The 24197-nt window shown below is 44.6% G+C and overlaps 1 protein-coding gene across 1 annotated transcript; it reads left to right on the forward strand.

Annotated features, from left to right (window-relative positions):
* Positions 1-533: 533 nt before the first annotated feature.
* GOT1 (glutamic-oxaloacetic transaminase 1) lies at positions 534-21461 on the forward strand. Its single transcript, XM_033131138.1, has 9 exons — positions 534-766; positions 8599-8780; positions 15348-15471; positions 15925-16037; positions 16270-16374; positions 18232-18382; positions 18472-18637; positions 19334-19476; positions 20626-21461. The coding sequence occupies exons 1-9, from the start codon at positions 649-651 to the stop codon at positions 20763-20765; spliced, it is 1242 nt and encodes a 413-aa protein (XP_032987029.1). The 5' UTR covers positions 534-648; the 3' UTR covers positions 20766-21461.
* The last annotated feature ends 2736 nt before the right edge of the window (positions 21462-24197 follow it).

The following is a 24197-nucleotide window of genomic DNA, read 5'->3' on the forward strand; positions in this document are numbered from 1 at the left end:
ACAGCCGGCCGAGATGGTCAAGGTCGTCAGCTCGGGTTCCGAAGCTGCACGTCCTGGCCGAGGACTGGCGCCCCAAACGCAGACGCCGGCGACTTGGCTGCCAGGCCGGGCCAGGCCGGGTCAGGAACGTGCGCGCTGCCGGGTCTGGCAGCAACACCTGTTCCGCTGCTACCGGAAGGCCAGTCCCCGGGAATTCCCGCCGGCCACCCCTCTTTCGTCTCTTGGCTCTTGAAGGTCGAGGAGGCAACCTCCAGCAAACACTGGCCGCTCGGCTCCTCCCCTCAGCCCCGGTACACCCCAGGAACAGTGGCCTCAGCGATAGGAGCATGCTCTGCCAATCAACCCTAGCCCCGGCCCCCATCTCAGCCGGCGTACATTGCATTGGTTGTATTATTACCGGTCCCCGATAAGATTCTCTTTTTGGATTGGCTAATAGCATCTCCTCCCTCTTGTAGCGTGTGCGTCAGAAGCTCGCGATTGGTTAGCCTCGTTGCCAAGCTCCGGACGCGGATCGGCCATTGGAGGCCGCGGGCCCGTCCCCCGCCGGCTAGGTGAAGGTGAGAGTCTCCTCCAGCCCGCCCGACTAGACGGAACGCAGCGGCTCAAGGCCCACGGTGGAAGTTCTTCGTCGACTCGAGCTCTCTCGCTATGGCGCCTCCATCAGTCTTTGCCGAGGTTCCGCAGGCCCAGCCGGTCCTCGTCTTTAAGCTCACTGCTGACTTCCGCGAGGATCCGGACCCCCGCAAGGTCAACCTGGGAGTGGGAGGTAAAGATGCTGTGCCCAGGAGTGTAAGCAGCCTGGGGAGCCGAGCCGACCTAACCTGTGCCGTGGGGACTGTGGGAGAGGCCGAGGCCCACCTTGACGCTGGCGGCATAGTGGGGCCCCAGAGAGGAGGCAAATCCACGAGGCTTACTTAGTTCACCCTGCCTATTTTACAGATGGGTATATTGAGTCCCCGGAAAATGGAGGTGTGTCCAAAGTCACACTGAACAGGTATAGCAGCCAGGACACAAGCTCAAGTTTTTCAGTTCCCTATTCTGTGTTCTTCATACTACATCCTTTTGCTTCGTAAGAAATGGGGCAGCTAGGGATTGTAAGGAATGCGAGGGAGATAGGATAGACTTGGAGTCCTGGTTGATGCGAAATGGGTAAAGGAGAACTCAACCCTAGGGAGCTCTGATCTCAGTGCGTGAAAATTTGAGAGACTACCATATATAAACCAGGTACTTTGCCAGGCCTTGTGGGGCAAGACCGAGGCGTGGTTTCAGCTTCAAGAGGTTTAAAATCAACAGGTGTTAAGTGAGATAATAAAGATTGAAAATGCTTCTGCGACAGGTTAATGCTTCGGGGGGGGGGGGAGGGGAGGAGGGACTGGGAAGAATGTTCTGGCCCTCCCAGATGTGGTAGGAATGGTAGAGATGGTGGAAAGGAGCTGAAAGAGTGTGGAAATTAGAAACTCACTTTCTGCACACCCTTGTCTTCATGTCTTGCTTGTACTTTGTGGACCTGGGACAGCTCAGAGCACGGGCCTCAGTTTCCCCTTCTGCCAAGGAAAAGATTTGGACTGACGTTCCTCTGAAATTTTTTTAACTCTCATCTTCTCTGGTGAATTTGTTGTTTCTGTCACTCTCATTTGGATGTTTGAAATTCTACAGACACTTAATCGATCACATACAAAGACCAGCCAGGGAGAAGAAAATGAGAAGGATGACATTCTATGCTGGGGAACAGACTTAGGGTAAAGGACTAAAAGTTTTGAAAAGAGAAAGTTGAACTGTTCTGGAGCAGAGGGTGTGGAGCAGGAGATTCAGACTTTCCACAGTGACTGTGTCTGTACATAGGACCTGTTACAAAAAAGTCTTCACCAAGGAGTATGGGGGAGGGGTGAGAAAAATGCCATTAAAAAAATGATGGTTTGTTGAAGCTGGTAATTTGTTGAAGCTGGGAATTGAGTACATGGACATCCATTATAATATTCTTGCAACTTTTGTATATATTTGAAATTTTCCGTAATAAAACATTTTTTTTTTAAAAGTCAGTACTACATAGTTTCACCCATGGAGGGAAAGTGATGTTTTTAGCAGGCATCAGAATGGGAGAAAAATGGAAAGACTGCCTTGAATTGAATTTCAGTGGTTACCATTCCAGCTTTTATTTAAATCCAATCCAGAACCTCCAAATATTTCTTTAGGGCCAGGTATATAATGAAGAACTAATATTGATATTGATCTGAATATAGCTTTTTAAAACTTCAGATTTCCTTGGATTAGTTACCTTTGAATCGTCTTACAGGGTTTTTGTGAGGATTAAATACATTTAAAGTGCTCAGAACAGTTTCTGGCACGTAAGTAGGCGTTATGTAAGTATTAGCTATTACTATTATTGTTGTTTTGGCATTTCTTTGGGTGGGGCATATAAAAGTTGTTGAATAAAAATATTTGGCTGAAGAACAGTAAAATGAAATAATTTCCGGCGTTGGTTCAGAGTAAACTGTTCATGCAGACTAAAAGCGCCCTGCTAGCTCAGGCCAGAAATGATTAGCCCAGACGCATATTCTGCAGCTCAGATGGTCACCTCAACTGGCAGTGGCAGTGTCTTTGTCATGTTTTCCAGAAACCCAGGAACACCAACTCCTTACTGTGAGCAAATGATTTGTGCTTTTAATGTCATGTACTGCTCACAACGATTCTGGAGGGTTGTATATTACTATTACTGCTTTAAAGGTAAGGAAGCTGAAGCCCAGATTAATGAAATAGTTTGCCCCAGGTCGTATGGCCATCCATAGTGGAACTAGGATTCCAGGCCAGGTTTCTCACACCTGGGTCTCTGCCCCGTCCTCTCTTTTGGGTACCTTTACATGCTTCAGAGGCAGCCAGTGCACTGTAGTAGGAAGAGCCAGGAGACCTGGGTACAGGTCCAGTGATGTGACCTTGGGAAGGTTAACTACCAGACTCAACTAGTTAAACAGAATGTCCTCTCTCTAAAATTCTAAGATTCATTTAGCACATTACATGAGTGTAGTGTAGGATAATAATATTACTGGCCTCATCAGTTGACTGAGGATTAAATTATATGTGAAATATGATGTGTAAGTGAAAAGTGTTATGTAAATGTTATTTTTGATGATACCTGTGACCCATCTTTTTCTGTGGATGGCAGGTGCTTGGATAAAGATCTAATTAGAGAAGAATAAGAGGTTTCATTCCAGCTTTTATATGTCCTAGCTTTATACACATCCCAAATATATTCTTTGTGAAGGAAATGTGATTAATCACTGACTTTGGGAGAGATACTCTTTGTTTCTCTGTGTTAAGATAAAGCCCCATGTGGCTATCCAGCTCAAGTTCTAGTGATGTTGGACATAATTAGAATAAACTGCAACCATAATCTCATTAGTTAGTTGCTACTTGCAGATCGTTTCCCCAGAGATTCTTCTTGCTGTGACTATGTCCATAATTTCCTTGTAGTTAGAGGAGAGCATCACATTTTCCACTGTTAAGTATGACACGCTCTGAGTTGACTTATTTCAGTGCTTCTCAGAGTTTCAGACAAATGGCTTTAAGGGCAAGGGAGACACGAGTCCAGCTTGATGCAGCCTGAAGCAAGACATTTCTTCGTAGACTTCATTCAGTCCGTTTATCATGTAGACTCAGCGTCCTTTTGTTCCAGACAAACTGCGCTTACTTTAATATTTGTTGTTGTTTTTTAGGTGGGTTCTGACATTGTCAAATAAAATTGTTGGAGAGGTGTGTTGTGTCAGGTGTTTCTGAGCCCCCCCCGGCCCTCTCCCCAGGACCCTAGTTGGAGAAGGGCCTTTGAGGTATACCTGCATGGGCTCTTGAGTGGGGATGGGTGAGGGGAATGGAAATCTCAGGAGGAGGAGGAGGAGGAGGAGGAAGGGGATGTTTCATCTTTTAATTCTCTTTGTCGTTCCTTTTCTTCTGGAAAGCAAGACTGCTGGACTCACCTGAAACCTGCATGACTCCTCTTCAAGAGCTTGTACCTGGGGAGAAGGGCACTGGTGCATGGAGCCTGGAGCAGGCCGATAAAAAGGCCGCTCACACAGTCCTCTGGGGCCTGCTAGCTGCGGCTTTCCCTAGACATCTCTTGCTCTTAAAAATAAGCGCATTGATCCGTGAACTTAACAATAAGACAGCCTAGCTCTTACAATCCTTGTGATCTTGGGCAAACTACTTGATTTGACTGGCCTCGGTTTCCAGATCCGTAGAGTAGGAATCACAATATCTGTTTTGTGAGTTTGTTCTGAGAATTGAGAGTAAGACAAATGTAAAGCATTGAGCACAGTGCCTTGTATGTACTATAAAATTTAGCAAGGATATACAAAGGTCAACCTCTATGATTAGTAAACTTGACCTAATGAAATAGTAAAGAACAGTACATTCAATAAGTGAAGTATAAATTACACAAAGAATTCAGTAAGCCCTTATCATTATGGTGGCTTCAGCTACTGTTGATGTCTATAATTATGAAATCTTTCTTTCCATCCTGTATTTCTTCCCTGAATGCCAGACCCATACTTACTACAGTTTGCTGGACACATCCTATAACCGCCTCAAATTCAACGTGTTTAAAACACAACTCATCGTTTCCACCTTCCCCTCAATCTTTTCTTTTTTTCTTCCCCTTATATTCTATGTCTTGGTCAAACCCCCTACCACCAGTCACTATTCATCCAGACTAAAAAGAGATCTTGGAGTCATCAGTGACCCCTTCTTGGATCCCACATCTATTTATTTGGTCACTAGCTTCTGTCTTTTCTACCTCATAAATCTGTTTTGAATACTCCCCTTGTCTTTCTCCCTGTTGCCACTGCCTTAATTCAAGACCTCATTATGTTTCTTTGGGATGATTGCAGTAACCTCTTAACTATCTGCCTCTTTCCTCCTCTCCAGTTTATTTTCTATCGTGTCAATCCTATTAAAATGTACAGCTGTCCATGTCACTCTCTTGCTGAAATACTTTCAGTGGTTTCCCCAGTGAAATGAAGTTCCTTCTAGAAGAGACTCCAAGACTCTTTGACTACTCCTTGCTGTTCCTCCATGGATCCTGCCTCCCAGCCTCATCTCTCCAAGCCTCCAGGACCTCGCACAGATGTTCCCTCTGTCTGGAATGTCATTTTTTTCTTGTTTATCATAAAAATGTTCCACACTTCATTCTCTGTAAAATCTTCCCTGATCCCTCACAGAAGAAATGAGGGTTGTATTCTCTGTTTCCTGGAGGGTAGACAGTTTTTTTCTTTATCTTTCCCATCCCTGTATACCTACTTCTAGCTAGTGCCTAGTTCATGGTAGACTCAGCAAGTCCTTGTTAAATGAATGAGCGAATGAAAGACTGTATGAGAAACTCATGGGACCAGCAAATGGGAATAAAATCCCCTGGGAGAACAGGCCTAGTGGTGGCTGTTAAGGCTTGGCTTCATTGCTCTAATCACTTAGTTCTGCTTCGTTAGGGCAGGTAGGCGAGGCGTTTGGAATACCTCTGAAACTGAACCTGGTGAAACTGGGCAGTGAAGAAGGAAGGTATAAATTGGTATAAATTGGCCAGTTTCTCTTTTGTCACAATATAGACGCATGCCTCTCTGTCACCAGTTGTATTACAGTATTTCTTCGAGTTGCATAGCGTATACAATACAGTATTGGTAAGAGCAGCAGTGCTTTGGCTTTTCTTTGTCTTTTTATATTTATTTAGAATACATGATTTACAAATAACGTTATCATAAATATAATATAGATAACATAATTATATATATAACCCCCAAACACAGATGTAAAGAATAATAGAACTGGCTTTTCTGTGAATTCCCACACTCTTGTATATCTAAATAGTAGCCTGTCTGTGTAGTATAGTACGTATATACTGCTGCTGCTTAAAGACTTCTAGAAACCCTCCTTTGGAATGCCCTTCAAAGTACTTAGACTCACACAAGAGACTATTTCTTTATAATTTCTCCATTAATATTATCCAGTTTATTCACCCACCTCTCTTGCTGGATGTGCTACAAGTATCATTTTTGAAAATTAAACTTTCAAAGAAATGAAGATTTGGCACCATTGAGGATATTCAAAATAATGAGATATCGCCTCTAAAAACAATTCCAAAAGGGACAACTCTTACTTGGAAGTAATTATTTTTACATCTCTTTTAAAAACCAGACCAAATCCCCCGTAATGAAGTAGGCTTTTTGAACTTGTCGACAGGGAATTAGTTTGTTGGACCAGGTGGTATAAAGTGAGTGGTGAGGTAGTATTGTGAGTTAGATCTATGTACCCAGAGACTGGTGGTTGTTTACTAGTTGTGTCAGGCTGGAGTTCTGGCTACATTTTTATTACTAATATACTTACCAGATTTGCAGATGACACATTCCTGGAGGGTAGAATGAATTAATAGGAGACAGATGCAAAATCAAAATGATCTTACAAAGTCTCATTTGTTGTTTAACTTTTGACCTAATACTAGAAATTTTTCCAAAGAAACACTCAAGAATATGTGTAAAGATATAAGTATATTCACCACAGTATTTATAATAGCAAATAATCAAAAGCAACACAAATATTTAATACATTATGCATAGAAAGGAATATTGTGTAGCCACTAAAACCATATTGTAAATGGCTTATATATATGAAAAATTTCCAATTGCATTCATCATAAGAGAAATGCAAATTCGTATTCTTGTATTGGCAAAAAAATCACTCAGTGGGTAAGACTAGAGAAGTAGACACTCATACTTTGATGGTAGGAATGTTAAACTAATAAAATCCTGATGGAGGCCAATTTGCATATATCTGTCAAAAACTACAAATACACATACTTCTCAGCCCACTCTTTCATTTTCAGTCCTGCATCTTACAGATATATTTGCACACATGTAAGATGATGTATGTACATGTTTGTTCACTGAAGTTTTGTGATAGCCAGAGGTTGGAAACAACTCAGATGTCCATCAACAAGAGACTGGCTAAACAAATTATGCTACATTCATCAGTTTTGCAGGTGTAAAAACAGAACAAAGACTCTGTATGCACAGATATCAACAGATCTTCAAGTGGAAAAAGCAAGGAACAAAACAGTATATAGTGTGCTATGTGTTATCTTTTATATAAATAGAGGGGCATAAGAAGCTGTGTTTGCTTGTGTATGCATAGGGAAATTCTGGAAGGCTGCACAAATTAAGAACAGTTGATATCTATGGAGGAAGAGGATTTGGAACTAGGGAGATGGAAAATAAGGATGGGATGGGGACATGCGAACATATCACCTATCAGAAGAAGAGTTAATGGTGATGAAAGATACTCATATAGTTAAAAAGTAGAAAAAAACAGGTTGAAAATTCTATATACAATCTGACACATATTTTATAAAAGACCATACTCGTGTGAAATAAAGCTTAGAAGGTTGTACACCAAAATCTTCGTACTCCTTATCTCTAACAGCTGAGATTACATGTTAATCGTAATGTTTATTATTTACTTCTGGGCTTTTCTAAATTTTCTACAATGGACATGTGTTGTTCAATAAACAATGTCAACCACCCTAAAAAGTGATTTTTTAAAAAAAGGGATTACTGTTGGGCAGAAATCAACAAGCTAAAACCTAATCAGAATTACTGTAAAATTTTCAGTGTCAAAATCACTCGCAAAGGTATAGGATTGTTGGAGACCTAAACGTTCAAGCAGAGAGGCAAGTGACCCCCGTCAGGAATCCTGCTCAGATCATTGGCTTGGATGTGAGCAGACCAGCTGCCCTCTAAATCTCTACTCCCCAAATAATCAGAGGGCATATAGGGGAAAACATCAGTGACAGGGTCACTCGAAGTGGATTAAAAATATTTTTAGTGTAGTTCAAGCAGTTCCTAGAAATTTGCTGTAAGCAGGATTAAATGTTACGAAATAAATTTAAATCAACAAAAGTGTGACGCCGATGAAGTGGGAGGAACTGTTAAAATGGTAAACACTGAATGATGTCAGAACTCAGAGAGAGGACACAGATACGTTTCAATGGGTTGGGTGATTGCGAAACCAGTTGTCGGAATCTCCAGCCCCATGGCGTTTGCTTACCTTATTTCTGTTCTTATAGGACAAGAGGAGGAGGTAGTTCTCTCACCCCCATCCCCTCCATGTTTATGTTCAAAGGGACAGTGTTCATCTGAAGTAGCAGCTAGCTAGCCCTCTTCTGGAAATCTCTTGGGGCAATGCAGAAGGAAGAAGACGCCTGGGCCCATGGCTGCGGAGACCTGAGTGCACTAGTACAGACGTAGTGTTTGCGAGCTACGCCGTTTTAGTTTGCACAGTGCTTTCCCATGCACTCACTCGATCCGGCTCTGTGATGTCCTGGCTTTGTTTTCACATTCTACTGTCTGGCAGTCATATATGTAAGAACTCTAAGGATAGGGACCATGTCTGTCCTGCTTACCCAGCTCCTAGCCCACTGCCTGGCCTAAGGCAGGCAGTCAGCAAGGGACTGAACTTAATTTTAGTTGCCCTCACAGCTCTAGTTTGATTGGACTGTGCAGTTCTAAACTCTTCCTTGGACGAAGCCTCATACATTCCCCTTACACACTCTTTCCCATGTTCCAGCGTATCGCACGGATGACTGCCAGCCCTGGGTTTTGCCTGTAGTGAAGAAGGTGGAGCAGAAGCTTGCTAACGACAGTAGCCTTAACCACGAGTACCTGCCAATCCTGGGCCTACCAGACTTCCGGACCCATGCGTCCCGCGTTGCCCTGGGGGATGACAGCCCAGCTATCCGGGAGAAGCGGGTGAGTTTTGGGTGAGGATGGATCTTCTTAGAAACTGAAGGTAAAAGAGATGGAAAATTCAAGTTGTGGTCAAGTGTTAGGTGTTAGGGCTTTTGAACTGTCAACGAATAAGGGTTTAAGTAGCGTAACCTCAGGAACCTGACCAGTGCAAATAACGTGCTTTTGTATAAAGCATGGAGTCTTCGATGCTCATTTTTGCCCAGTAGATAATCAGATTTCAGGTGCTGGGTTTGAAGCAGTCAGGAAATACCAAGCCAGGGGAATTTAATGGAATGGTCCAGGGACCAGGGTCTGGACCCAGCCCTGCCACTGCCTTCGACCATTAGGCAAGTCATGTACCCCTCTTGCCCCTCCGTCTCATCTACATGTTAGAAAAAGACTAGTTTTTGGTTCACGTTCCCATGAGGAGCATTTGTATAGCGGATACTTTAAGGGGCCTCTGAACCCCCTGAAATTTTATGCGGAATTCTATGTATATGTGTATCTCTGGGGAGGAGGTTCATCGCTTTTATTAGATTTTCAAAGGAATCTGGGGCCCCCAAAGTTCGAGAGTCGCCTGGCTAGATGCTCTCTAGTTCTGAAGTTCCTGCCGCTTCTAATATCCTTTCATTCTGCTAGCCTTCATCTCAGCATCTCATTTAAGTGCTTCCTGGTACGACGTAGTCTATGCACGTAACCAGAGACTCGTGGGAGTGGAACACATTTGGAAGCAGACACAGTGAGGGAGACCCTACGTGGCATGAAGTGGTATGGTGGGGATTCTCAGTGTTGTTGGGATTCAGAGAAGAAGGAGGCTGGAAGGGCCCGAGATGAGACTTCAGCTGAACCTTGGGGAATGAGGCCAGGACACTGGTTCTCAATGCTGGCTGTTCGTTAGTAGCACCTGGGGAGTTTTTAAAAACTTACTGGTGGTTGGACTCTACCAGACCAGTTAAATCAGAATCTTGGAGGGTACCACCCTACACCACCCTTGTACTACATTTCCCCCCTAATTCCTTTCCTTCCACAGGCATATTTTTAATAGCCCCCCAGGTGATTCAAAAGTATAACCAGGATTGGGAACCATGAAGTACACAGAAAAGAGAAAGGAGGGGGAATTGTCTGGAGTATTTGGAGTCCAAGGCCAGAAGTAAGATGAGCAGGTCACGGTTGTAAAAGAGACCTACCTGATTAGGGCTGGAACATGGTGGATAGATCCACCGGGCTGGTTTTGGCAGCCCAGGGCGGGGCGGGAGCTACCTGCAGGTTTGAGCAGAGGAGTTGCCCAATGAAAGTGTTTGAAGATGATAAACCTGGCTGGATGGTACAAGGGGGAAGAGCTCAACTTTTTGCAATAGTCCAGTCAGGTATTGTGCAATTTAAAGCAGCGGTCCTTATTGATCCCCTGGGCTACTGTTGTAGTGCAGTCTTCCTGCATGAAAGCGACCACATCTTGGAGTCATCTGATTGAATCCTCCACGCTGTTACCCAGATGCCCTGGTAAACAGAACGGCAGGGTACAGTTAAGGTTGCACACGGGCACATGCTTACATATATTAGGAGGCAGGGACGCTCCGATGAAGGTTTTGGAACTCAGGTCAGTGCTTAGATTAAGTAGTTAGGTTTTGTTTGGAGAGACTGTGACTTACTTAACTCAAGGAACCAAAGGAATACAGGTAGAAAAGGTAGAGTTTAGAGATTATGGGTGACATTGGGAAGTTGCTCTGAAAATCCAGTGTTCCCACAGAGGGAGAGGAGCATCCTGATGAGTTTTGAAAGTGGGGAACTTTGGAAACTGGGGGTTATCTTCTGAGATGCTGTTGATAAGTTAGTTGACATTCTGTTGTTGACAAGTAAGAACACATTCTGTGTTAGGGAGCTTCTTCCTCTCAGGCTGTGTGCATCCTTACAGACTTACTAACTATTGCGCAGGTGCTGGTTCCTCTGCCCCAGTTTGGGTCACCTACTACTGGAAGACTTGGGGCTGTGGCTTGTGGAATGTAGCCCTTCCTCTTAATCCAGTTCATCCCGTGTTGTGTTTTGAGCATAGAACACATTTAAATGGCGGTCTGTAAATGTTTGAAGACTTTTTTTTTTTAATGGTTTAGGATGCTCTCTTGGCATTTACATCACCACAGATACCGGTTGATACTGAGCGCTGAACCTTTCCTCTCTCTCTGGATGCCTACACCAGACCCAGGCTCCTGTCTCAGTTCAGCTCACCATCATCTCATTTGGATTCTTGGGATAGCCTCTTGCCTTAGTCTCTTGCTCATTCCAGTACATTCTGCACAATGCCGTTAGCATGATCTTCTTGAACAAAAAAAGCTAATCACGTCACCTGCTCCTCGCTTCACACACACAGTAGCTCCTCCATTATCTCTACAGGGTAAAAGCTAGACTTTGAACTGGATGGGCAGCATATTTGAAGCTAGCCTTATCCTAGTCTTGCAGTTACTCAAACCCTTCCTGCTTCCCTGCTGAAGTCCTGCCATTCTAAGACCCTGTGGTTTTCTAGACCCTGCAGGCCCTGTCATGAATTAGAGCATTTGCCTCAACTGTTCCTCTGCTGGTAATGTCCCTCCTCACTGCTCTACCTCCCCAGTTGCCACCTGTACGTCCTTCAAGGTCCCATCAAGGGTCACCTGTGTGCTGAATCCTCAGCCGTCTCAGGCAGAGCTAGTTGGAGCCCTCTTAGTTACGCAGGACTTTGCTCACAGCTTGGGAATAACAGTGCTTACCAACTTGATAAGTGTAATTCATTGTATAATTAAGTTGTATGATTGTGTAATTTATAAACCTGTCTCTCCCACAAGACCGTAACTTCCCCCCATTGCAGGGATGATGGCTTACTTATTTATCTTGCAAATCTTTCGTGTTTAGCTCCTAGCCTGGCACCTCAGAGATTGTCAGATGTTTGAATTCACACATTCATGCAGTCAGTGGATGAGTGCTCACCGCTCGGGCTAGGCGCTGTTCCTGATGTTGCACACAGGTGACCAAAACACCCGAATTTCCTCTGCCCCGGCTTACAGTTTTGTGGAGAGAAGACTATAAACAGAATAAATAAAAACACGATACAGTATATGAAAAGGTGATAAATGCTATAAAAATAGAGCAGGGAAGGCATATTAGGAGCCGTGAGGATAGAAGTGAGGCTGGATACAGTTTTAACGAGGGTGGTCATGGTAGAATGGAAATGACATTTGGGCCAAAACTTGAAGGAGATGAAACATGAAAGGAAGAGTGAATGAACCTGAGAAAAAACAGTAATCATGTTTTCCCTTAGATTTTTCTTCTCAGCTTTTAACATTTCCAGGTCCTTCAACCATTTGGAGGAGACCCATTTTCTAGACTCTTCACTGCCTCTTACTGCTTTTCCGTCTCTAGACCTTAGGATCCAGACCAAAGATCTCCTGCGTGGTAATGTTTCAGCTTCTGCAGTGACTGAGCCCCCGTTGGTAGGAGGGAGGGCTTGTGTGCCACGTGATGACGTCCCAGTTTCTCGCTTTGACCATTGCCTCATGGGCCTTTGGCTATGGCTCTCCTCTTTTCATCACTGCCTTTTTCTCTAGCTCATTGAGCCCATGTTTACCTAGCGTCAGGTGCCAGATACTGTGTGTGTGGCTGTGGGCGCCCAGGTCAGTGTCACATGGCCTCGCCTGCAAGCAGCTCCTCACAGTGAAGTTATCGCGTCAGTAAACTGTGACCCAGACAAACATTCTAGAGAAGAGCAGGGATTTCTCCAGGGAGCGTGGCTAAGTCGGGTGTACAGGTAATCTACTGACACACTTCATACCAAGTCTCACTGGATTTCCCTCGTTCTGGGTATCCCTGTTTAGACACCCACCTCCAGTTGCCTGGCTCCTTGAGAAGTCTGTACTTATTTTCTTTGATATTATGATTTTCCTTCTTCCCAAATACAGGATTTTATTGGGCTCTACAGCAGTTTGCCAAAGGTCAGTTCACAGAATGACCGAATTCACCAAAAATTTGTTTCTGTTAATTGCTGATAGAGTTTAGAGCAATTTGTGTTTCACAATTTGTGTTTCACTGAAGCCATCCAGTGTTGAATATATTTTTAGGGCATGCTAGTTTCTGGAGAGTTTGATGTGTCAAGTGTCATATATATCATGACTCTCAAGGATCAGTTAATGTTAGTGAAGTGGATTTTTCTCTTCCAAACCCGTTTTCAATCTCATCTATTGATGTTTTTGACTTCTTTTAATTAATGACTCCGCTTTCTGGAGTGGGAGAGAAACGGTGGCATTAAAAGTTGAGCACTGAAAATAAAAAATCAATCCTGGAAATGTTTTCTCTGATATCCACATGCCCCTGTCCTATATCCATGATAACTTAAAACCTTGTTTAAGGGAAACCTTGCTAATTTAATTTGTATAGGAAGTATCAACATTCCAGAATTGCTTAGGTGTTTGAAATGTGAAATAGTAAAGTCGACATTCAACTTAGCTGGGGACAAATGCATGAAAAATAAATGCACATTTGGGTTACATTACCTTGATAGAGATTTGCATTAAAGAATCCAGGTAGATCACAGTGTGAAGGTAAAACCTTTAAAGTAATGGGAAGAGACTGGTGCTCAGTGGGGATCACTGAAGAGCAGGGAGTTCATTGTGCCCATCTGACGTGCACCAGCCGTTCTCCCCTCGGTCCACTGCTTCTGCTTCTCTCTGCAATGGACAGCCACGCTCGCTTCCTCATTTCCTTGAATGTCACCTTTGCTTCTGTTTCATGTTTCAGATGGTATTTTTTCACAGATGCTCAGATCTCTGGATACGAATAGAACAGTGGGGAATAATAATGGTTGTAATTGGTATCATTGCCTTGTTCCTGGCTCCTTGAGAAGTCTGTACTTATTTCCTAGTAGAGGGGATTTCTGCTAATGATTCATTGTTCATCATGGTTGAATGAATTTGTCTTTCAGTTATTTTCAGGACGTAGCCATTGTTTGCTGTCTTACTGAGCATTTCTATCAGGAATGGCTATACTGCTTTTCTCATGTTACGATGCTCATTCGGGTATTCTCCATCTGGCGCGTGACAAATTTTATAATATATTTCTTAATAATCATGCATTCATGGAATGACTCACACGTGATCAAGGAGGTATTTTTAAATGTAATATTGGATTCAGACTGTTCAGTAATGTTTATTTGAGAAGTTAGTATTAATATTCATGAAAGAGCTTTTTCCTCTTTTTTTTTTTCCTTTGTCATCTTTTAGCACCAGTGTTATGTTAGTTTTTTAAAAAAGATTTTGAAAGCTTTTCTTTATCCAGGAAGATTTTTTTTTTTTACGTTTTTATTGTAGAAAATTTCAAATATACACAACAGCAGATAAACAGTGTAAAGAACAGTCTTATCATCCAGCTTCAACAATGATATGTATTTGGTCAATCTTGTATACCCCTTACCCCCCTGCCAAAGTCAAATTGTTTTACAGCAAATCCCAGACATCTCAATATATTTTAAAAATTACCTAAAAATTTTACAAATAATAAGTGAATACATTCTCTTTATTTTTAAAAGACAGCTTCCAGGTTAGGCCAAAGACCCTTTGGCCACTATTCCCACATCTTAGGCCCCTCTCCAGAGGTTGCCACTATTACTGGATTCCTTTTATTTAGATAGGCTTTCTCATGTGATCTTTTCCTTTCTTTCTCCTTAGTCCTATAGACACAGTAAGCAACATGTAATTTATGACATTTTGCCACTGAAAGAGTTATGCTAAAATCTTGTTAGAACTGTGAAAGGGCAAAATCAAAGCTATGTAGGCAAACAGCATGAGTGGGCACAGTGAGCAGATCTAAGTGACAAGACCCAGATTGACATCCGGCTCTGCCACTTACCCACTCTGTACGCCATGGCAAACCACTTCTCTGAATCAATTTCCTCGTGTAAAATGGGGATCTAGAACTTACTTTACAGGGTTGTGTGAGGATCAAATAAAAATGTGGGTGAAGGTATTTTGAAAATGGTAAAACATAGTTTTTTTATTATTGTCCATGTGAGGTCATTTTGAGATGAGAGGAAGCTCAAGGAGAGGAAAGTAGTATTTGCAGGTCACCTTTGTTTTGTTAGGACAGATTTCTAAGGATTAGTAAGCCTGTATTATAGAAGGGGAGAGGAGTATGACAAATTGATGTTGATGGCAAGCTGGAAACATTATTTTCCAGGCTCCTGCTGGAGGGCAGTTTTGATCTAGGGATGGGTGCCAAGGGGAGGGTGTGCTTTCCAGGCCACACAGTGAGGTGGTCTAGGTCCTCTGCCTCTGTATCAGGAGGGAAGCTCCTCTAAGAGTCACACATCCTGCGGTAAAGACCTGGCACTACTGCTTGTAGCTGGTAACTCTGAGCAAGGTAGTTCATTTCTCAGCCTTAGTTTCCTCATTCGTAAACATGGGCAAATAACAGTGTCTTCTTCATGCAGTTGTGAGGTTTCGTACAATGGTACATTTATAGGGCTTAGCACAGAGCAGGTGCAAAGTAAGTGCTCGTTATTATTACTGTATTTTTCCTAGTATTATCTGACCTCACCATTATCAACCAGTGACACTGCTTCTCTTTCAGGTAGGAGGTGTGCAGGCTTTGGGGGGAACAGGTGCCCTTCGAATCGGAGCTGAGTTCTTGGCGCGATGGTACAACGGAACAAACAATAAGGATACACCTGTCTACGTATCCTCACCAACCTGGGGTGAGTCCTTTAGCTGTGTAGGGAGGAGAAACAGAGAAGCCAGGGGCAATTATGACTCTCACTGCTTATACAGAAACTGTAACCCAGCCCTGGATCAGCTGACTTGGGAATGGCTTGAGCGTGGGATTATGGCAGGACATGAGTAACCCGATGCTCAGATTCACATTAGGGAGAATTTTTCCCAGGACTCTTGGTAGACTTGTATTGTCATGTATGTTGAAACTTCCCAGAGGAGCTTAAAATGTAGATGCGGGCAGTCTGTAGTAGGATGTGTTTAGCATGCTAAGACTGGCTGAACTTGTTCTTGGTTACAATCATTCTTCTAAATCTTAACCCCTCACCTAGAGGCCACCCAGTGGACATTCCAGGGTCCTGGAAGCTGACTTGTATCCTTTCCAATTACGCCTCCTTGTGTTTGTAAAAGCGTTTAATGTTTTACCCCTTTGCTTGCAGAGAATCATAATGGTGTATTTTCTGCCGCTGGATTTAAAGACATTCGGTCCTATCACTATTGGGATGCAGCGAAGAGAGGACTTGACCTCCAGGGTTTCCTGAACGATCTGGAGGTAGGTGATGAGATGAAAAAGTAAACAGAACCCTCTGGTATCAGGAGGATCAGAGAAAAGTCTTTGGATTAGGTGATAAGTGAGAGAGTCTGAGAGATTCTACGCAAGCCAGATGGCGATTTGTGAAATGGCACATAAGGAGAGAACACGCTGCCCCTAGACCCGTGTGCCTCCACTCTGTCCCCCCGCTTTCCTGTTGGTGTCGAAGCTGACATAGCTTCCTTCTCCTCAGAGTGCTCCTGAGTTTTCCATCTTTGTCCTCCATGCCTGTGCACACAACCCAACTGGGACCGACCCAACTCAGGAGCAGTGGAAGCAGATCGCATCCGTCATGAAGGTAAGTGCCTCGTCAGAGCATTTCTTAAAAGATAGCGAGTGTTAACATTTAATGAATTCAAAAACAATACTTGTTTACCGAAGAATTTGGAAAATGGAGAAGAACCCGAAGAAGAAAATAAATATTAACTGTAAATCCTGTTACCCAAAGAAAGCCACTGTTAATATTTTGTACAGAATGTCAGGTGTAGTTTTTTTTTTTTTTTTCAGTGTAGTTATACATATAAATAAATCTATTTTACAAAGATAGGATCATTTGTCTATACTATTTTATGTATTTATTTTTGTTATTTTTATTTTTTGTCTATACTGTTTTATAATATGCTTTGTCTTTTCATTGGAGCTCCTTTCCATGTCATTAAATGTTTTGCAGCATTGTTTCCCACACGTGGATATGTCACATTAGGGATTGACTAAATCAGTTTGCGGCCATTAAGATCTCAGGTTTCTTGCTCATATGAATAATTTTTTAATAAACTCTTTTTTATTATTTTTGGGGGGATAACTTTCTAGATTGGAATTTCCAGCTTCAAGTATATATCTATTCTTTATTACCATGTGTAAAGAGTACTGACTGAGACACTGTTACGTGCCAGGCAGCGCGGGGATGCGCTAGTGAGCAAAGCGGAGACGGGACCTGCCCTCAAAGAGCATGCAGACTGGGGACACAGCCCAGCCCTGTGACACAGCTGTGTGTGGGCGGTTATAGGCAGGCACATGGCCCAGACTTTGGGGGTAGTGTGTGTGTGTCGAGAGGGGTGGTAGTGGCAGAAGCAGCCTTCCGGAAGAAGTGGTTTCCAGGTTGGCACTGACAGATGAGGACAGGTGCGGGCTGGTGGAGAAGGAGTGTTCCCTGCGGGGGGAAGGGCATGTCCAGGAGCCCAAGGCAGAGGTCACAGCCCATTTGAGGAAGTGAAAGTAGTTCTTGGGATGGCCTGGATTCCAAGGGAATTGGGGGAGAGTGAGTGATAAGGTGAGAGAGGTACATGGGGCCACATCCTGTGCTGAGGCACTGCCTTCATCCCGAGGGCAGCCAGTAGCCCCTGCAAATCAGTGATGTCATGTGACGTGATTGGATGTGCACTGTCTTCAGGCCACCCTGGCTGCACAGCAGGGAAGGGATCATACAGGCTGGGAGGGTAGTTAGGTGCTATTGCTGTAATCCAGGTAGGAGTCGATGGGGACCTGAATGAGGTTGGTGGCAGTGGCAGACGTGAAAGGATTCCAGAGCTCGCAGGAGACAGGAGGTTTAGGACTTGGACTGTGATTGGATGTGAGGGATGAGAGCTGCAGAGGTAGGGGTGGAGGATGCACCCAGGCCCCTGGCCTGGACAGCTGGGGGCAGAGAAGCGGAATCCACATAGAAAGAGAGCCCAGTAAGAAGAGCCAGTTCAGTGTGGGGAGCTCTTTGAGGAGACCGTAGTGATAAGAATAGAGCCTCTGTCTTGAGTACCCAGTCGGCTAGCCCTGTGGTTGTGAGGAGGCCCTGGGGATACCACGCTGACACTTGACTAAGCTTGTCACACCAGGAATTCATGGGGAAGAAGCCACCGACATAGGACAGAAACTACTTCCATGCCCCCAAATAAGCCTTGCTAGCAAAGCAGCATCATGACACTCTAGGACAATATACTTAAAAAGGTAAGGGTTACTGAAATTGTTAGATTTGTTGGTTGGTATTTAGCTGAATAGAGAAACAGATGTAAAGTAGTGGCTGGACGGAGAAAGAAAGGAAGTATAATAGGTGAAATGGACAGTGTTAGAAGTTCCTTCCAGGCCCCGGTTAGGGAAGGAAAGCCGGTTTCGGAGGTTGGTTCTAGAAGGATTTCCTGCCCTGACTCGCTTTCCTTCCTCGCAGCGCCGGTTTCTGTTCCCCTTCTTTGACTCAGCCTATCAGGGCTTCGCCTCTGGAGACCTAGAGAAAGACGCCTGGGCCGTTCGTTATTTTGTGTCTGAAGGATTCGAGCTCTTCTGTGCTCAGTCCTTCTCCAAGAACTTCGGGCTCTACAGTGAGTGCTCTCCTGAGTTACAGCCCCACCCACCGCACCCCCTGGCCCCCTTAAGGGCCTCCAGGGCTGATTGTCGAACCTTTCTCTAGATGAGCGAGTGGGGAACCTGACCGTGGTTGTAAGAGAACCGGATAGCATCCTGCGGGTCCTTTCCCAGATGGAGAAGATTGTGCGAATCACTTGGTCCAATCCCCCTGCTCAGGGAGCACGCATCGTGGCCACTACGCTCTCTAACCCTGAGCTCTTTAAGGAATGGTAAGGGGCTCACAGCCTGGCGGGCGAGGGCTGGGAACGCAGAATGGTAACTCCCATTTCACTGCACTGCCTCTTCCTCTATTTTGGCTGAGGCAGGACGAAATTCCTTTCACCTCTCTGAGTCTCAGATACGTCTGTAAAACAGGGCTGCCACCTACTTCTTCCACGCGCATTATACCACACCTGGAATTTAGGAAGAGGCGCTCGACAAGTGGGAATTTCCTCCACTTTCCCAGCACTCAGGCTTCTTCCCCGTGACGTCGGGAACAGGAAAGAATTCCTGATAGAATAGACTGTCCAACTTCAAGTCAGTGTGACGTTTTGGGGGCCCTTCATTCTTAACTACTTTACAGATATTTTATCTTATTTTGAAGCAGAGTAACTTTTACATAGTAGTTAAATCTGCAATCTCTGCTTAATGAGGCCTGATAAGATACAGTATTCTGTCGAGATCAGTACTTAGGTGAAGTCTGAGTTACAATAGAAGTGGTGTTACAGCTAGTACAGCCAAGACTAGCACCGAACTCTGTCAGGAAATGCAATCCTCTCCTTCTGCCCTGTATATCCACATACATTTCCTAGGCAGGTCGGGATCCCATTTTCAGCTTATAGATTAGATTAGGGCTTTTAAACCTCCATGTTTCCATGTACCATCTCTCCGGTCTGGACTGGTATTTATATTTGCTGTCCACTCAGGACAGGTAACGTGAAGACGATGGCCGACCGGATTCTGACCATGAGAGCTCAACTCAGGGCACGACTGGAAGCCCTCAAGACCCCTGGAACCTGGAACCACATCACTGAGCAAATTGGAATGTTCAGCTTCACTGGGTTGAACCGTAAGTGACTCCCACCATTTTTGTGGGCGGGGAAGTAGCTCAGAGCCAGCTGGGAAGTAACCGGATTTATAGCTTGGAAAGAAGTCAGGATGCCAGCTGGTCAGGTGCTGATGGGGCCTGTCTTTCCAGCTTGTAGGTGGCTATCTTCTTGTTGCACCCTCACATTGGGGGGGTGGAGGGGGGGGGAGAGAGAGAGAGAGAGAGAGAGAGAGAGAACATGCCAGCCCACGAGCCAGCTCTCTGGTCTCCTCTTAAAGGGCACTACGCCCATCATGGGGGCCCCACCCTCATGACCTCATCTCAGCCTAGTTACCCGCCAAAGGGCCCCGTCTCCCAATAGCACCTATTGGGAGTTAGGGTTTCAACATGGGAATTTTGGAAGGACACAAACATTCAGTCCATAACAATTATTATTATCCCATTCCCTCAAACTGAGGCTGTCTTAAGGGTACAAATTAGTTAGGCAAAAAAATCAGCTGAAATTTTCTTGTGACTTTTCAGCAAAGTGAAAACGCTCTAGGGATTGTGGCATAGAGGAAGTACAGGCAGTTCCTTCCCGTTTCACCCACGAGCATTTCTGCAGACGTGGGGAAGCCCTCCTGCATGTGTTTGAAGGAGAGCTGAGAAGTGCCAAGGTAGAGAGATGCCTGCAGTTTTTCTGCCCATTGGTTCATACACACAGCACGTCTCATGCTTAGGCCCTTGTACAGGGTCCTGTGGAGATGAAATGTCAGAGGGAAGTTGCTGGTAGGTGCTCAGGGATAAGCACCAGGTTAAGGAAGAGATAAAGGAAGCACCTCAAAACCAGTTTTTCATGTTAGTGGACTGTTCTTAAGTCTGAGGGTTGTTTCAGTTGACAGGGTGTCCTGATGAATGTCACATGCAGGGTTTAGCTGGGAGGTAGTCCCAGACTAAAATTCCCATGGGAGGAGTGATATTCAACTTTCTGAGGATTAGAAAATTGGCTAGTAAGACTAGTTTCCAGAATCTACTGAGCGTATTTCCCTCTGTGCCAACTGGACAAAATAACTCCTTTTGTTTCTCTGTGTTATGGTAAAAGAGGGAAAATTGTAATTGTCACAGAATTGCCAAACCTCCGTGGCTTAAAGGATTTCTGCTACTGATCGTATCTCTTTCGGTATTCAACAGCCAAGCAGGTTGAATATCTGATCAATGAAAAGCACATCTATCTGCTGCCAAGTGGTCGGATCAACATGTGTGGCTTAACCACCAAAAATCTAGATTATGTGGCCACTTCCATCCATGAAGCAGTCACCAAAATCCAGTGAAGAAGCACCACGCCAACAGCACCACCAAAGCGGCCCTCTGTCGTGTGTGTCCTCTGCCTGCACAAACCTACTTGTACATATCACCGATTAGAGACTATTGAAGGACTGAAAAAGGCTGCTCTGGTGTGGAGGCGTGGCCGCTGTTCCAACTGGCCCCACGTGAAAGAATATCCCCTGAGAAGAAATGTGGGCCTGGGATTAGAGCCCTTTTAGAGGCCAGAGCAAATTACGGTTTCTATTTAAGAAGAATAAAAAGATACTTTGATCATAAGCCGTAGATATCTTGGCCCCTCGCTAGAAGCAGGAGTGTTGCCTGTGTCGCTTGTGTGATTCCTTGTGTTCCTTGACTCTGTACAAAGTCTAGTCCCAAAGATGAGGTTGTCTGAAGAGTCAAGTGTGATTGTGGGTTTTGGCTGTGTCTCCATCCGGTGTCCTGTCTCCCTGCTCTTTCTGCATGGTTGTATCCCTAGCCCTAAGCTTTCATTCTTTAGGGTGACCAAGGAAAGAAATATATTTACATCACACACACACACACACACACACACACACACACACACACACATTCTGAAACAGAAGTTTCACAGGACAGTATTTGCCCTTGCTATGTGTAGTGCTTTCTGATATTTTCTAGTCGACTCTATTCTACTGTGTCCTATTTCACTAAAGAAATAAAAGTGCTGCTTGAGACCTATGGAATTGACTTTGTGATCCACTAATGGGTTGGAACCCATGGTTTAAAACGAATGCTATAGCTGGACTTACTAGTTGCTAAAGAGAAAACTAACATGTTCTTGCAGCACGCCTCCCTTTAGTGAGCGGGCCGCTCCACAGCTCCTTGGCAGTTTCCTGGGCTTGTCCTTCAGAGGCCAGCTGTCTTCTTATAGCGTTAAGGCCCTGCACTTCATGGATTCCTGGAAGGGTTGACGTCACGCAGGGCGGTTCTGGAACACAGCCCCTGCCATTGCATTGGAGTGCCTCCTCCTCCTACTCTTTGAAACAATTAGAGCCGCTTGAACACAGGTCATATTTTCCAGAGAGTCCAAGTCCAAGGGACTCTTTCCATGACGGTTTTGTCGAATCTGAGTCTTACAACAAGAGGGCTACTGTTTGGAGTTTTAAACTATTGAAAGCTAATTCTTGTTATTTTAACAGGATCTGCCCCTTTCAAGGATGTCTTTGAGCTATAAAATTCTACCATCTTGAGGGATGATTGGGGATTTAGAAGTCATTAACTCTAGCCTGTCTCCACAATGGAATGGTTTCCCCCGTATTGTCCCTGACTTGTCATTTCCAGCCTGGGGAGGGCACGGTGGATCGTTTCAGTACTTGGTGAAGCCCGCCATTCTATTGATGGAGCCCCGTAACGAAAAAGATCTTTTACTTCGGTCCAGAATTTGCTCTCCATCTGTCCTACTCCCCTGGTCCCCTTCCTCTCTCCCTTTACACTACAAACACCAAACCCACTGGTACTTCTAAGTGATGATATTTCAAAGATTTGAAAGTAGCAGTTGTTATTCGCCTTGCTTTTCCATGGGAGACTCGTCCCCCCTCCCCCCATTCTTCTGTGTTTCCACATGGGGTGTGGATTCCAGGTCCCCTAATCATCTGGCTGGGTCTCCAGCATCCTTCGGAGAACCCTGTATACGTGTGCGATTGGGCCTGGCCGTGCAAATGATTCTAAAATGATGAAATGAACTCACACTCACCTCTTCATTACCTCCCACTCCATTTCCTTTCTAGCAGTATTTGTTCTCCTTCCTATTTAAAGATGCTTGTCATTAGTTAGGGAATAGGTTGACAGTACCTACAAGGGGGCAAAAATTAGTGCTCAGGGGCAAAAAAGTCTAAGATATTAAATTGGTTTGTGGCCCTCCAAAGCACAGTTCTACCTGACAAAATCTGATTTCTTGGTATTTAGTTTCTCTTGTTAGGAGAATTTAAATTTAATTTTTCTCTGCGTGGCGGGCAGGGGTGGGGCTAATGAAAAACTGATCAAAAACACTTTAAATCCAAGTGCCCCTACCAAAGTGCTAAAATGTTTTTAGCATTTAAAAAAAAGCCCCAATCTCAATGGACGTTAGCCTTCTTCATTCTAGTCTTACATACATGTTGGTCAGTGTTTGCCCCCAGTATGTTCCCATGAGAAACGGGCTCTGTGTAAGTTGGGAAAAGCTGGGCTTAATGAGTGAGGTCGGTCTCTTTGCTGCAGGACTTCTCAGGGCCTCTCGCGCAGGTGTGCTCTCTGACTTTCACAGGTAGGATGGTTTCATAAGTGTCTGCTCCCATCTCCGGGTGCTGCCACTTCCAGGCTGTGTGACCTTGTGAGCAGGTCACCTAACTGCTCAGAGCCCATCTCATGACAGTAAAACAGGGACAGACTGTAAAACCTTCACAGGGTGGTTTTGAGGAAGAAATAAGTGATTGTATACTTAGCACATAAAGCCCTCGACAAAATAGTTGTTACTATCCTTATTACTCTTAGGAAGTTAAGATCGTCTGTGGACGCTCCTGGGAAGAATCTTAAGTCATCCTGGCACAGGCCACTAATCATCCTGGGTGCTGCTTTGAGACTGGAAGCAGGTGTCAGATTCTGAACTTCCTCACATAAACAGACTTTAAATGCCCAAACACACCTTCCCACCTGTCTGCATGGGTTTAAAACTGACCAATAATCCTGGCCCACCCCGTTCCTTTTCCCAGCCTTTGGTTGGATTTGAGCCACGGTGGCTCCTCTCCAAAGGGTCTGCAGAAGCGAGCCAGTGTGACCGACACATCTCAAGGGCTTAGCCTTGGTCTCGCCCCCCCCCCCCCAGACCTTGAACTTGGAATGCGCCCACCAATGTCTTGCACATCACACGGATTCAACAAATACTTGTGTTAGTGCCCCTTGTCCTCTTTCACACTCTGGCGCCTCATTCGGGTTTTACTTTCCATTTCTGGCATTTGCTCCTGCAAAATCGTACCCATCTGTCTTCCCAAAGTAGAGCACCAGTGCTTTTCTGTAACCTTCCCTGCAGCCTCACATCTAGTTTTGACAGCCTTCGCCTCTTCGGGCAGGTGGGACCCAGGTGAGAGAATTACACGTGTGGTCCACCCAACCTGCTTCTCAAATGAAACCACTTCAGAACTCGGAGATTTCATGGGCAAGGAAACCAGTCACATTCCAGGAAAAGCATTTTCATTTTATTTAAAAATTATGTACAATTCATTAAGCCTTCATAAATGCTTTATTTTAAAATTAAAATCCTCTTTTTGTTTTTAGATTTTTTTCTTTAACCTGAAGAAAATCTTGGGGGTGGGAACAGGGAAGGGAGTGGTGACAGGCTCCTTAGGGATTCGGCAAAGGGATGGATGTAATGCAACAGCAGGGGCCTGAGCCCTGGGGCCTTTGTAATGTAAGAAACACCAGCCAGGCAGGTCCCCTTGGGCCAG

This window comes from Rhinolophus ferrumequinum, chromosome 16, assembly GCF_004115265.2.
Source record: "Rhinolophus ferrumequinum isolate MPI-CBG mRhiFer1 chromosome 16, mRhiFer1_v1.p, whole genome shotgun sequence".
In the NCBI taxonomy this organism is placed as follows: domain Eukaryota; kingdom Metazoa; phylum Chordata; class Mammalia; order Chiroptera; family Rhinolophidae; genus Rhinolophus; species Rhinolophus ferrumequinum.